Source organism: Carya illinoinensis, chromosome 13 (assembly GCF_018687715.1).
Source record: "Carya illinoinensis cultivar Pawnee chromosome 13, C.illinoinensisPawnee_v1, whole genome shotgun sequence".
Taxonomy (NCBI): Eukaryota; Viridiplantae; Streptophyta; class Magnoliopsida; order Fagales; family Juglandaceae; genus Carya; species Carya illinoinensis.
In genome coordinates, this window is record NC_056764.1 from 13,930,373 (window position 1) to 13,942,356 (window position 11,984).

Consider the following 11,984-nt stretch of genomic DNA (forward strand, 5'->3'; position numbering starts at 1 on the left):
GCAAAAGGGTTGAGTACCCTTATAAACCAGGCTAAAAGAAAGGGGGATTTGAGAGGGGTTGCAGTGGCTAGAGGAGGGACAAGAGTTACACATCTGCTTTTTGCATATGGCTGCTTGCTTTTTGGCCAAGCTACTTGGCAGGATTAGATGAATATTAAAGAGCTACTTGAGATTTATGAAAAAGCATCTGGGCAAAGCTTGAATAGGCAAAAAACCTCCTTGTTGTTCAATTAAACTATAAAGGAAGATATAAGGAGTATAATCAAGAAGGATGTGGGAGTGGGGATCCAAAATAGTTGTGAAAAATACTTGGGGTTGCTTGTTATGGTGGGGAAATCCCAATATAATACCTTTCAAGGAATAAAGGATAGAGTGTGGAATAAAATTAGCAATTGGAAGAACCAATTTCTTGTCCCTTCTGGCAAAGAAGTCTTGTTTAAGGCTGTTATACAAGTTGTTCCCACATATCACATGAATATTTTTAAGCTCCGAGTGAAACCTTATAAGGAGATTGCTGCCTTAATGGGCAGGATCTGGTGGGGTTTTCAGCAAAATGATAGACGGATTCAATGGAAGAGTTGGGCAAAAATGGGGATAGCAAAGTTAGAGGGAGGATTGGGATCTGGGACCTCCAAAGTTTTAATGATGCTCTTCTTACAAAATAGTGCTGGAGGGTGTTAACTATGCCAAATTCAGTTGCTACTAGGGTTCTCAAAGACATATACTTTAGGCATACTGATTTGTTGAAGGCTAAATTAGGGTGTGGGCCTTCTAAAATATGGAGGAGCTTATGGGGGTATCTTGACTTGCTTAAGGAGAAGTTAGTGTGGAGGGTGGGGAATGGGGAGCAGGTGTGTATTTGGGGGTATAAGTGGATCCCAAGACCTACTCAGTTTTGTATTCAATCTCCAAGAAGAAATCTAAGTGCTAAGGTAAAAGTTAAGGAGTTGTTAGTTGATGGAAGCTAGAATCAGAGATAGGTTAAAGGCACCCTGATGGAAGAGGAAGCTGATAAAGTGTGTGGACTACCTGTTAGTCAAGCTAATGCACCAGATAAGAGGATTTAGGCTTTTACAAAGGATGGTTTATACATTGTTAGAAGTGGTTACCATTTGGAGAGGATTAGGAGAGGCAGAATAAAAGGGAGCCTATAAGAGACAAAAGTGGGGAAAGAAGTCTAGACCAAATTATGGAAACTCAACACACCTGAAGTGGTTAAAATGTTCATGTGGAAAACTATTGTAAATAGCTTACCCACAAAGAGGAATCTGCATAGAAGGAAAGTGGTGGAGAACCCCCTTTGTCCTATGTGTGGGAGGGAAGAAGAGTCAATATGCCATGTACTATGGAGCTGCAGTGCAGCAGCTGATGTTTGGGCTGAAAATTCTAGTCCAATTAAGAAATGGCTTTGAGTGGATGGGGATTTTATGGATCTATAGATGTTGATGGTTGACAAGTTGACAAGTAAAGAAATGGACATGGTGGCAACTGTGATGAGGAATACATGGTTGAGGAGGAATGTTTTTGTTTTTTAGGCAAAGTTTAAAGGGTCATCTGAGTTGTTCTTACAAGCTCAAGAAAGCCTTACTGCTTTTGAAGAAGCCAAAGGTGTGAGAGGTGTGGGGATATGAGAGAAAAGTGCTTGCCAAGAACAGTAGCAATGCGGAGGAAACCTGGGATGTGAAGGTTAATTGGGATGCTAGTTTGGATATTGGCAATAAAAGGATGGGGGTGGAGGTTGTGGTAAGGAATGAAGAAGGTGAAGTGCTGTTGTCATTGTGCAAATCTGATGCAGGTATCAATAGCCCAACTATAGCAAAATTACAAGCTTTGTCGAGGGCTGTACAACTGTGTGCATAATTGAATTGGCCTAGAGTCATTTTCGAAGGTGATGCTTTGGTGGTTATACAATCTGTAAATAGGAAGAGCTAATGTTGAGAGTTGCAAGGATAGATAGTTGAAGACATAAAGTTGATTCTATACAATAGAAAGGGTTGGACAATATAGTTCTATACTTATATAGAATGTAATCGGGTAGCTCATACTTTGGAAAAACTGGGTTCAAGTGTAGAGGATGAGATTATCTGGATGGAAGGGGAACCTTTGGGTATTAGCTCCTTTGTAATATAGGACAAGTCTTGTAATTTTTCAGATTGAGGTAAAACAGAATGGTTTTTTTGTTTTTAAAAAAATTATATTATAGTATAAGTATATTATTTTAAGTACATTTGCTCATACTAGTATTTAACTAACTATATCAGTTATAGTTAAATAAAATAAATATGACTAATATATAAAAAAATACATATATTTTTATAAAAATATGTACAATATCGGATTTGGAGTTGGTACATTACCATTTCCGACTTCGACTCTAACTTTTTGTGGGAAAAAAGCTTTGACTCTCACTTTGACTTATTGGAGTCAGAGTAGAAGTTGGATTTTTAGATTTTTCTTTGCCCGACTCCAATGCCAGATATGTTAGATGACAGTTTCGACGCCAAGGAGGGCCATATATGTCAAATTTGGCCCCATTGAGGCACTGATGCTGAGGAGGTGTCAGATGTGCTCCAAATGGCAGATTCTATACATTTGAGAATTGAATGGCAGACCCACCCTTTCTGGAGTGGTCGACACCAATATATATGAAAATGTTAGGGTGGCAGTTAGTGGTCAATACTACAATTTCTTCATGGCTAGAGATGACAAACACCCTTAAGAATGGGAGCTATCAAAGCCAAAAGAAATTTTAATTAGAGCACGATTTACAAGATCAAAATTAAATAAAGAGTGACAAACACGCATTATTGCAATGTCATCATTGACAGCACGATGCCAAACCCCTTTACCATGTGAGGGCATGTATAACTAATAAGCCACGGTGATCTAGGAGGGGCCATAAGCCGAATCCCAGATATTTGGGATGAAACCATACGTGAAAGAACATTGCATGCATGCTGCATGCAACATAGCGGGCAGTTGACAGAACCAATAAGGCATGTGGAAAGTGGAGGGCAGGACTGGATCGTCGTCCAGTAGAGAGACATGCAAATGAGTCAATCTTCAGTTGCAAATGGATCTTCAGTAGTTAGTGTTGCATGATTTACGTTCCTTTTATTTCATGTAGTTGTGTTATGTTTTTCATGTATTATTTACGTGTGTTTGTGTCTTGTGGTTAGTCCTATTATTTTGATTTACTTGGTTTACGTTGTATGAGGTTTTGCTTATTTAAGCAGCCTACAATCGTCAATGAAGATCCAAGAAATCATTTTGTTATTCAAACCTTGCAGTACTTTCTTACCCAAAGAGAAACTTGTTTATTTACTTTCGCATGTTCTGAGTTGGGACCTATCATTGGCCTTAGAGCCAAGTTAATATGGGAACCAATAAAGAGCGAATTGAACATCTGGAGGCTGGGCTCGGTGAAGTTCAAGAGGGGCTACATCAGATGGAGCTGGGCATGGCGGACTGACTGCAGCATGTTGAAGAGACTCTTAACCGTCTCTCTGATGTGCTCCTTGTAGACCAAGAACCTCCAAACCATGGTATTCAATACCGTGAAGGTCACAATGGGGGACGGCTTGTGGTATCCTCCAAAACGGCAAACTTAGAATTTCCTCAATTTTCAGGAGATGATCCGATAGAGTGGTTCAACCGTGTGAACCAATTTTTCGAGTTGCAAAACACTCCTGACAACCAAAAGGTTTCGTTAGCATCTTATCATTTGGAAGGAGAAGCCAACCAGTGGTGGCAATGGATTCACAGGACTTTTCAAGAGGAAGGTCGAGTTCTTTCATGGATCAATTTTGAAGAGGAACTATGGCCATGCTTTGGGCGTTTGGATTGCGATGACTTTGACGAGGCTTTGTCCCGAATTCGGCAGATGGGTTCCCTGCGTGATTACCAATGGGAATTCGAACAATTAGGCAACCGGGTCAGAGGTTGGACACAGAAGGCTCTTGTGGGCACCTTCATGGGTGGTTTGAAGATAGAAATTTTGGATGGAATCTGTATGTTTAAACCACAAACTCTGAAAGACGCTATACATTTCACAAGGATGAGAGATGACCAACTAATGAGACAAAGGAGGTTCTTACGACCTGCACCACTAGTACGAGCTCCCCCAGCTCTTCCACTAGCAAATCGGGCAACACCCGTAGCACCTGTCGCTCCAATTCGACGACTGAGTTGGGAAGAAATGCAGCGACAGCGTCTCCAAGGTTTATGTTTCAACTGTAATGAACATTTTACTGCAGGTCATAGATGTCAGGGGCCTCGGATACTCATGTTGGAGGGATACAAGGACGATAACAATGTTATCTGCGACGACGTCAATGAGGAAAGAAATACGGGAAGACACCAAGAGGAGAATCTCGAACCAGAGATTACGTTGCATGCATTAACGGGTTGGTCAGCGCCCAAGACCATGCGAGTAGCGGCTAGAATCGGTGGCCACGACGTCATTATATTAATCGACAGTGGATTGACTCACAATTTCATTAGTGAGCACTTAGCTAACTTGCTACGATTACCGGTGGTACCAACGGAGACCTTCACTGTTTGGGTTGCCAATAGAGAACCTCTCAGATGTAAAGGAAGGTTTGAGGAGTTACAAATCAATTTGCAGGGCACTGTGTTTTCCTTAACCCTTTATTCCTTACCTCTCACAGGCTTGGACGTAGTACTGGGGATTCAATAGCTTGAGTTACTTGGTTCCGTAGTGTGCGATTGGAAACAGTTGACCATGAAATTTTTATGGGAAAACCAACCCAGGAGATTGATCGGCGTAGACGGGCAAGACATCCAAGCAACGTCACTCAAGGAGCTAACCAAGGAATTTCGTCCCAATCAAACGCTATTTGCATTATTGCAGAAATTTTCTGATCTATTCATAGAGCCCTCATACTTACCACCACCACAAGAAGTTGACCACTACATCACCCTTAAGGAAGGAATCGAACCGATTAATGTTTAGCCTTATCGGTATGCACATTATCAGAAGAATGAGATCGAAAAGCAGGTCCAGGATATGCTACAATCTGGGCTTGTTCAAAACAGCACTAGCCCATTCTCATCACCCGTATTGCTAGTAAAAAAGAAAGACGAGAATTGGCACTTTTGCACAGATTATCAAGCGCTCAACGCCACAACCATTAAAGACCGATTTCCGATCTCAACAGTAGATGATATGTTGGATGAGCTCTACGGTGCTTCTTATTTCACCAAACTCGATCTACGAGCGGGCTACCATTAGGTACAAGTTAAACCGAGTGACATCCATAAAACTACTTTTTGGACACATAATGGTCATTACGAATAGTTAGTAATGTCGTTCGGCTTATGTAACGCACCTTCAACATTTCAAGCTATCATGAACTCCATCTTTCGTCAGCATCTTAGAAAATTTATATTAGTTTTCTTTCGTGATATTCTAGTATATAGTCCCGATTGGGATCACCATTTAATACATGTAAGGCAAACCTTTGAAATATTGAGGCAGCATCAATTCTTTGTAAAAGCTAGCAAATGTGCATTTGGGCAGCAAGAGCCCAAGAACTAGAGTACTTGAGGCACATCATCACTAGTCAAGGCGTGAAAGTGGATGACAATAAAATTGCTACTATGGTAGCCTGGCCCTAACCCATTAACATTTCGGAACTACATGGTTTTTTAGGCTTGACAGGTTATTACCAGAAGTTCATTAAAAACTATGGCATCATAGCTCGACCTCTCACCAATCTACTCAAAAAGGGGCAATTCAGATGGCACAAGGAAGCTGAACGTGCCTTTCTTGCTCTCAAACGGGCCATGACGACCACTCCTATATTGGCCATGCCAAACTTTAATGAATCTTTTAGTATTGGAACGGATGAGTCAGGAGAAGGCATCAGAGCGGTTCTATCTCAACATGGCAAGCCAGTGGCATACATGAGCCGAGCTCTCGGAGTGGCTAAGAAATCATGGTCGACGTACGCTAAGGAAATGTTGGCTATCGTCGAAGCCATACACACCTGGCGGCCTTAGCTTCTAGGCCAGAAATTCTATATTCAGACCGATCAACGTAGCCTCAAATATTTCCTAGAGCAGCGAATAGCAACCCCGAAGCAGCAAAAATGGGTTGCTAAGCTTTTGGGTTACGATTATGAAATTACATACAAACCGGGTCGAGAAAACTCTATAGCTGATGCTCTCTCTCGAAAATAGGGCAGCCTCGTCCTTCAACATATTTTCTTTCCGAAGGTTAGCTTGTGGGATTAAATTAAAAAAGCTGTAGAAAATTATCCCTACATCCAGTCAAAAAGCCGTGTGGCCACGAAACTACATGGAATTTCGTATACATGGCACAAAGGACTATTACATTACAGGGGAAGGATCGTTGTTCCGAACGACATAGCCTTACAGGCTAAGTTGCTGCACGAGATGCATGACACCAATGTGGGGGGTCATTCGGGTGTCTTACGTACATTTAAGAAGCTGGGACAACAATTTTACTGGCCTGGGATGCATGGACCAGTGCAGAATTATGTAAAAGGATGTGAAGTTTGATAGAAAATTAAAACTGAGACCTTGGCTCCAGCCGGGCTCCTTTAGCCACTACTGATTCCGTGCCAAGTATGGGACGACATCACCCTAGATTTTATTGAAGGGTTACTAGTTTTACAAGGAAGGGATACCATAATGATAGTTGTCGACAGATTCAGTAAGTTTGCACATTTCCTCACCTTAAGTCATCCTTTTACTACAAAAAATGTGGCAGAAAAATTTGTGGAAGGCATTATCAAGCTTCACGGGATGCCCAAGTCTATTGTTAGCGATCGGGATCTGATTTTCATCAGCAAATTTTGGCAAGAATTCTTTAGGATGTCAGGCACCAAACTGCAACTCAGTTCCGCATACCATCCACAGACGGATGGCCAAACGGAAGTCGTCAACCGTTGCGTCGAATAGCATCTATGGTGTTTTGTTCATCAGTGGCCACGGAAATGGTGTTCCTACTTACCTTGGGCTGAATATTGGTATAATACAACATACCACATTTTGACAGGGATGACTCCTTTCCAGGCGCTGTATGGACGATTACCACCCTCCATTCATACGTACAAGGATGGCCTTTCTCCAGTATACGAAGTTGACCAACAACTCATGAGCTGAGATGAACTGCTATGACAATTGAAGGCTAATTTAGAAAGATTGAGGAATCGAATGAAGTAGTTGGCAGATCAAAAGAGGAGGGACATTACGTTCAATATCAGTGACTGGGTGCTTTTGAAGCTACATCCATATCGTTAGCAAACGGTCTTTAAATGGGTACACCAAAAACTCACTAGCCGTTTTTACGGACCCTATTAGATTCTCGAGAAAATTGGGCCAGTCACATACAAATTACAGCTGCCGAAGGAAGCACGCATTCACCCGGTGTTTCATGTGTCGCTGCTTAAACGCTACCAGGTCAACGGGGAAGTCAATGGGGAGATGGCTAAAACTAAACAAGGTTGAGCTACCACCCTTCTCCGACGATGGGGTAGTCATCTTAGAACCTCAAACTACTTTAGATTACCGTTGGGTCAAGCAAGGAACTCAACTGGTTGAAGAAGGCTTGGTGCAATGGAAACATCTTCCAGCCGAGGAAGCAACGTGGGAATCAACAACCAAGCTGAAGGAAATGTTTCCGAGTCTGGACCTTGAGGACAAGGATCCGCTTGTTGGGGGAGGCATTGATAAGCCACGACGATCTAGGAGGGGCCATAAGCCGAATCCTAGATATTTGGGATGAAACCATACGTGAAAGAACGTTGCATGCAGCATGCCTGCAACGTAGCGGGCAGTCGACGGAACCAATAAGGCACGTGGAAAGTGGAGGGCAGGACTGGGTCGTCGTCCAATAGAGAGACGTGCAAATGAGTCGGTCTTCAATTGCAAATGGATCTTCAGTAGTTAGTGTTGCATGATTTACATTCCTTTTATTTCATGTAGTTGTGTTCTGTTTTTCATGTCTTATTTACATGTGTTTGTGTCTTGTGGTTAGTCCTATTATTTCGGTTTATGTGGTTTACGTTGTATGAGGTTTCACTTATTTAAGCAACCTACAATCGTCAATGAAGATCCAAGAAATCATTTTGTTATTCAAACCTTGCAGTACTTTCTCACCCGAAGAGAAACTTGTTTATTTACTTTCGCATTTTCTGAGTTGGGACCTATCAATAACATGAAATTTGGAGATACGGATATAGCAAGTGCTAAGTTTTCCAATAAACGTGTTAAAATGCTTGCATCCACTAGTCTGGAAATCGCAAATCTATAACGTTCTATACCATAATTGCCAGGGAGTTCGTTCCTGCCACTTAAAAATTATATTTCCAACAATATAGGCATAGACCCCAAATGATAAAAGGGAAAGGCTCTATATATAACATGTAAACTTTATTTATTTAAAATACACGACCCTCTACAGGTACGTTAATGAGCTCCTTCAACATATAAAATAATACAAACTCCACATGGTCTCAAATAATGCATCATGGTCTAAAAATACTATTCAAAGTTATACTTACTAATATCCCAAATAACGATCCTCCAAGTCTCTTTTACCCTTTGGCACTTCTGTCGATATGTTAACCTACTTATGCATCTTAGGCACTTATTCCTCTACGCTCAACTAATCCTGCATGTGCTTCCTAGTCCTAGCCCTCAGCTGGAATCTCAATTCATCTGAAACATAATGGAGATGATTGAGGGAGTTATCAATAACTTAGTAGATAGGAAACCTATACCTGTCATTTATGGATATCACTATTATATTCCATGATGGGTCATAAATCAGAGGCCACTATTACTCGAGTATTGTTTATACTCTTTTATGTATATTTTCATTTATTTATTTTTGAATGAATTGAATAATTAAAAATACCAAATTACAAAAGGATATTAAATCTAACGAAATTCTTCCAACTAATATGTAAACCTTATATTGAATTATAAGATCATAACATTTTTATGTATTCACACCTTACATGGTTTCTACATTGGGCTATATCAAAATACCAAGTTCTAGATACTAACTATTACACATATTATAAAATATCAACTATAGTTAATCACTTAAGTACATAATTAAATAACATATAATTATGGACTATATTTAATACACAGGAATAAGTAATTGGGTTACGTACTATATATTTAATTATAAAGGTAACTATGCTTATATTATTAAATTTAATGTGAATAGAAGCATATATTTGTGTAAGAACATTAACACAGAAATAAATTATACACACACATATATTCAATAATTTATGGACAAGCTCTAATCGAGTCAAGGTAACGAGCCAATTCAGACATAAACAAGTGGGCCATAATGAGCTTTAAGTGAGTCAAATTGAGTTTAATCGAGTTTGCGTCATTTACGAATCAAGAGATTTTTTGCTTTAACAATTAGGCTTTTTCTTTTAACGAGTTGATATTGGTTTGAATTTAGTTGAGCAAGTATCGGCTGAGCAATTGTATGGTCTAATTCATTAACAATCCTAAATCCTCCTGAACCCCTGTTTTTAGTTTAACTTTAACACAATTTGGTTCTAAAACAATTACATTTGAGTTTGAAAAGTGAAAAATAAACAATCAAGACCACTAAACACTCTAAAATATTTAAACAAAATTCATATAAATTATAAAGAAGACGGAAAAGGGAGAGTCAGCAGAAAACTAACAAGAAAACCGATCCTTTTAACATTACGACTATAACAAAAAAAAAATGAAAAACAACAGAGATCGAGTAAGTAGATTAAAGAAGGCGATTATTTTGAAAGAACACAATGTAATCAATCCAACTTAGCCAAACAATGCATTAAAAAATAAAATGATTCCACCACGGGAATTCCAGCAGGTAATATTAAGCCGTCAAGTTCCTTTCGCCACAAAGAATGCAACCACAGCAATTCCGATGGGTAACAAAATTTTGTTTGTACTGAGGCTTACTGCACCAGACGCATTTACTTTAGCAATATCGGTGTCCGTTGTAGAAGAAGAAGCAGTAGCACCACCACCACCACCACCTGATGGACTATCCGCAGCACTCGTAGTATTTGAATCTGTCAGTGCAGGTTTAGGAGCAGCAGCCTTCTTAGGCTTTGGAGAAAAAATTTCCAGTGGAAGAAGAACACTATCCACTCGATATATCGCAAGCTGGTTATCCAAATATATTGTACCACCCATTGTGGTATTCACAAGGCCGGTCGAAATATTCACTTGATTGCCAGCAGTGGTCACATTAAGGGGGAATTCTCCGACGCTAGTATCACCGGCCTCTGTTGGCACTGGATTGCTTAGAGTTTGAAAGTTGGACGGACCAATCACAGAGTTCAAGATGTGAAATTGTATTAGCTGAGTCTTTTGTAGGTCAGATAGAGAGTTTATGGTGCCTGGTTTGAGATTCGAAAATGCTGTATCTGTAGGTGCAAAGATGGTAAAGCCATTGTTTGAATTGTTGAGTTGTCCGTATAGTTGAGCAGCAAGTCCAGTGCTCTTCAAGAGGCGGATAAAGACTGAGTAACCACGAGCCTTTGCAAGGATTTTTGTGACGTCAATAGAACCTTTTTGTACAGGTACTTGGACGGATTGGGCAGGTGCCTTTGCGGATTGGATTGGAGGCTTGGCAGGTGAGGCGGGAGGCGTGGCGGCTGAGGATGGAGGCGTGGCTGGCTTGGCTGGTGCATTGGCTGGTGGGGTTGAAGCTGCGGTGGATTGGGCTGGAGCCGCGGTGGGCTGGGCTAAAGTGTTAATAACATGGAAGAGAAAAAGAAGTAGAATTGGGAGAGAAAAGACACCGGGTTTGGTCATCATCTACGATACTTTTAATGCGTATCAAATGCAAGAGTGGTGGTTGCTGGAGGCTTGGTATGTGTGAGAGGGAGAAGAAGGCCTGTTTGGTGCACTTTGTAATTTAGTTTGCAAGGTGGGCTTTCTTTTGCTTTGGATATTTGGAAATGCAAGATGGTATTTGCACAAGTTCGTTGTTGATGTTTTGAGACGGACTAGAGGGATTTTATAAAGGCCGGGAGAGAGTGAAGTTAGGCAGTTAGGTGGAAGGGTGAAATTATTAGTTGGAAATGCTAAGTTGTATGACGCTTATCTATCTTGATCAAGAGTTAGAAGAGAGAGTAGATATACAGAGTGTGAGGTTTTACAAATAGTTTGCTAATTATTGGGAAGGTAGCGAGGAAAAAGAGTGGGGATCTGCGGCCAAATAATGAATACGATAGCCGCCTTAATTTCCAGACCTTTTTGGTTGAAAAAAAAGTTGAGATGGGATGCTAAGTGGTCATGTTATATAACTCGTGTACACAACGGAACTATCACAGAGAGAGAGAGAGAGAGAGAGAGAGAGAGAGAGAGACAGAGAAAGAGAGAGAGAGACGGCAAATCTTCATCATGTGTGGGCATTATGAGAGCTCAATCTGACGGCATAGGCCAATTGCTCTCTCTCTCTCTCTCTCTCTCTCTCTCTCTATATATATATATATATATATCCCAGTCTTTGTCTCCTTTTGTTAAATAAATAAAAAAAAAATTCAATTATTTTCATTCTTAAAATTGCACTAAACAATTCGGAATTATCTACTATTCTGCAACGAGAATTCCAAACTTCTTATTGTCATAGCAAGGTATCTTGCAAATTTGAAACCCATGATCTTATGTGGCCGTTGGATTCTAGTTATACTAGTGCCACATGCAATGCACGTGATAATTATTGATTTTATAAATTCTATTTATAATCTGTACGTTACGAAGTTTAATTTTTTAAATGTCATTAATTATAGTAAATACGATCGATATGAAGAAAAAAGACAACATTATAGATCAGGAAACAATAATGTACAAGGTGTCATGAACTTTTATCATTCGAGATTGTCTAAAATTTTATTTACACGATTCTTCAAATTATTTTAACTTAATTTACTGACTTCGGTGAATTAACGACCAAT

At 40.1% G+C, this 11,984-nt stretch overlaps 1 protein-coding gene across 1 annotated transcript; it reads right to left on the reverse strand.

The window, feature by feature from the left end:
• Positions 1 to 9,694: 9,694 nt before the first annotated feature.
• On the reverse strand, positions 9,695 to 11,011 carry LOC122292553 (fasciclin-like arabinogalactan protein 12). Its single transcript, XM_043100960.1, has one exon. It carries the CDS (start codon positions 10,840 to 10,842, stop codon positions 9,901 to 9,903), a length of 942 nt encoding a protein of 313 aa, XP_042956894.1. The 5' UTR covers positions 10,843 to 11,011; the 3' UTR covers positions 9,695 to 9,900.
• Between the last annotated feature and the right edge of the window lie 973 nt (positions 11,012 to 11,984).

Coding starts and splice junctions, on each gene's coding strand:
- LOC122292553 (XM_043100960.1), bottom strand. CDS start 10,842: ATGATGACCAAACCCGGTGTCTTTTCTCTCCCAATTCTACTTCTTTTT.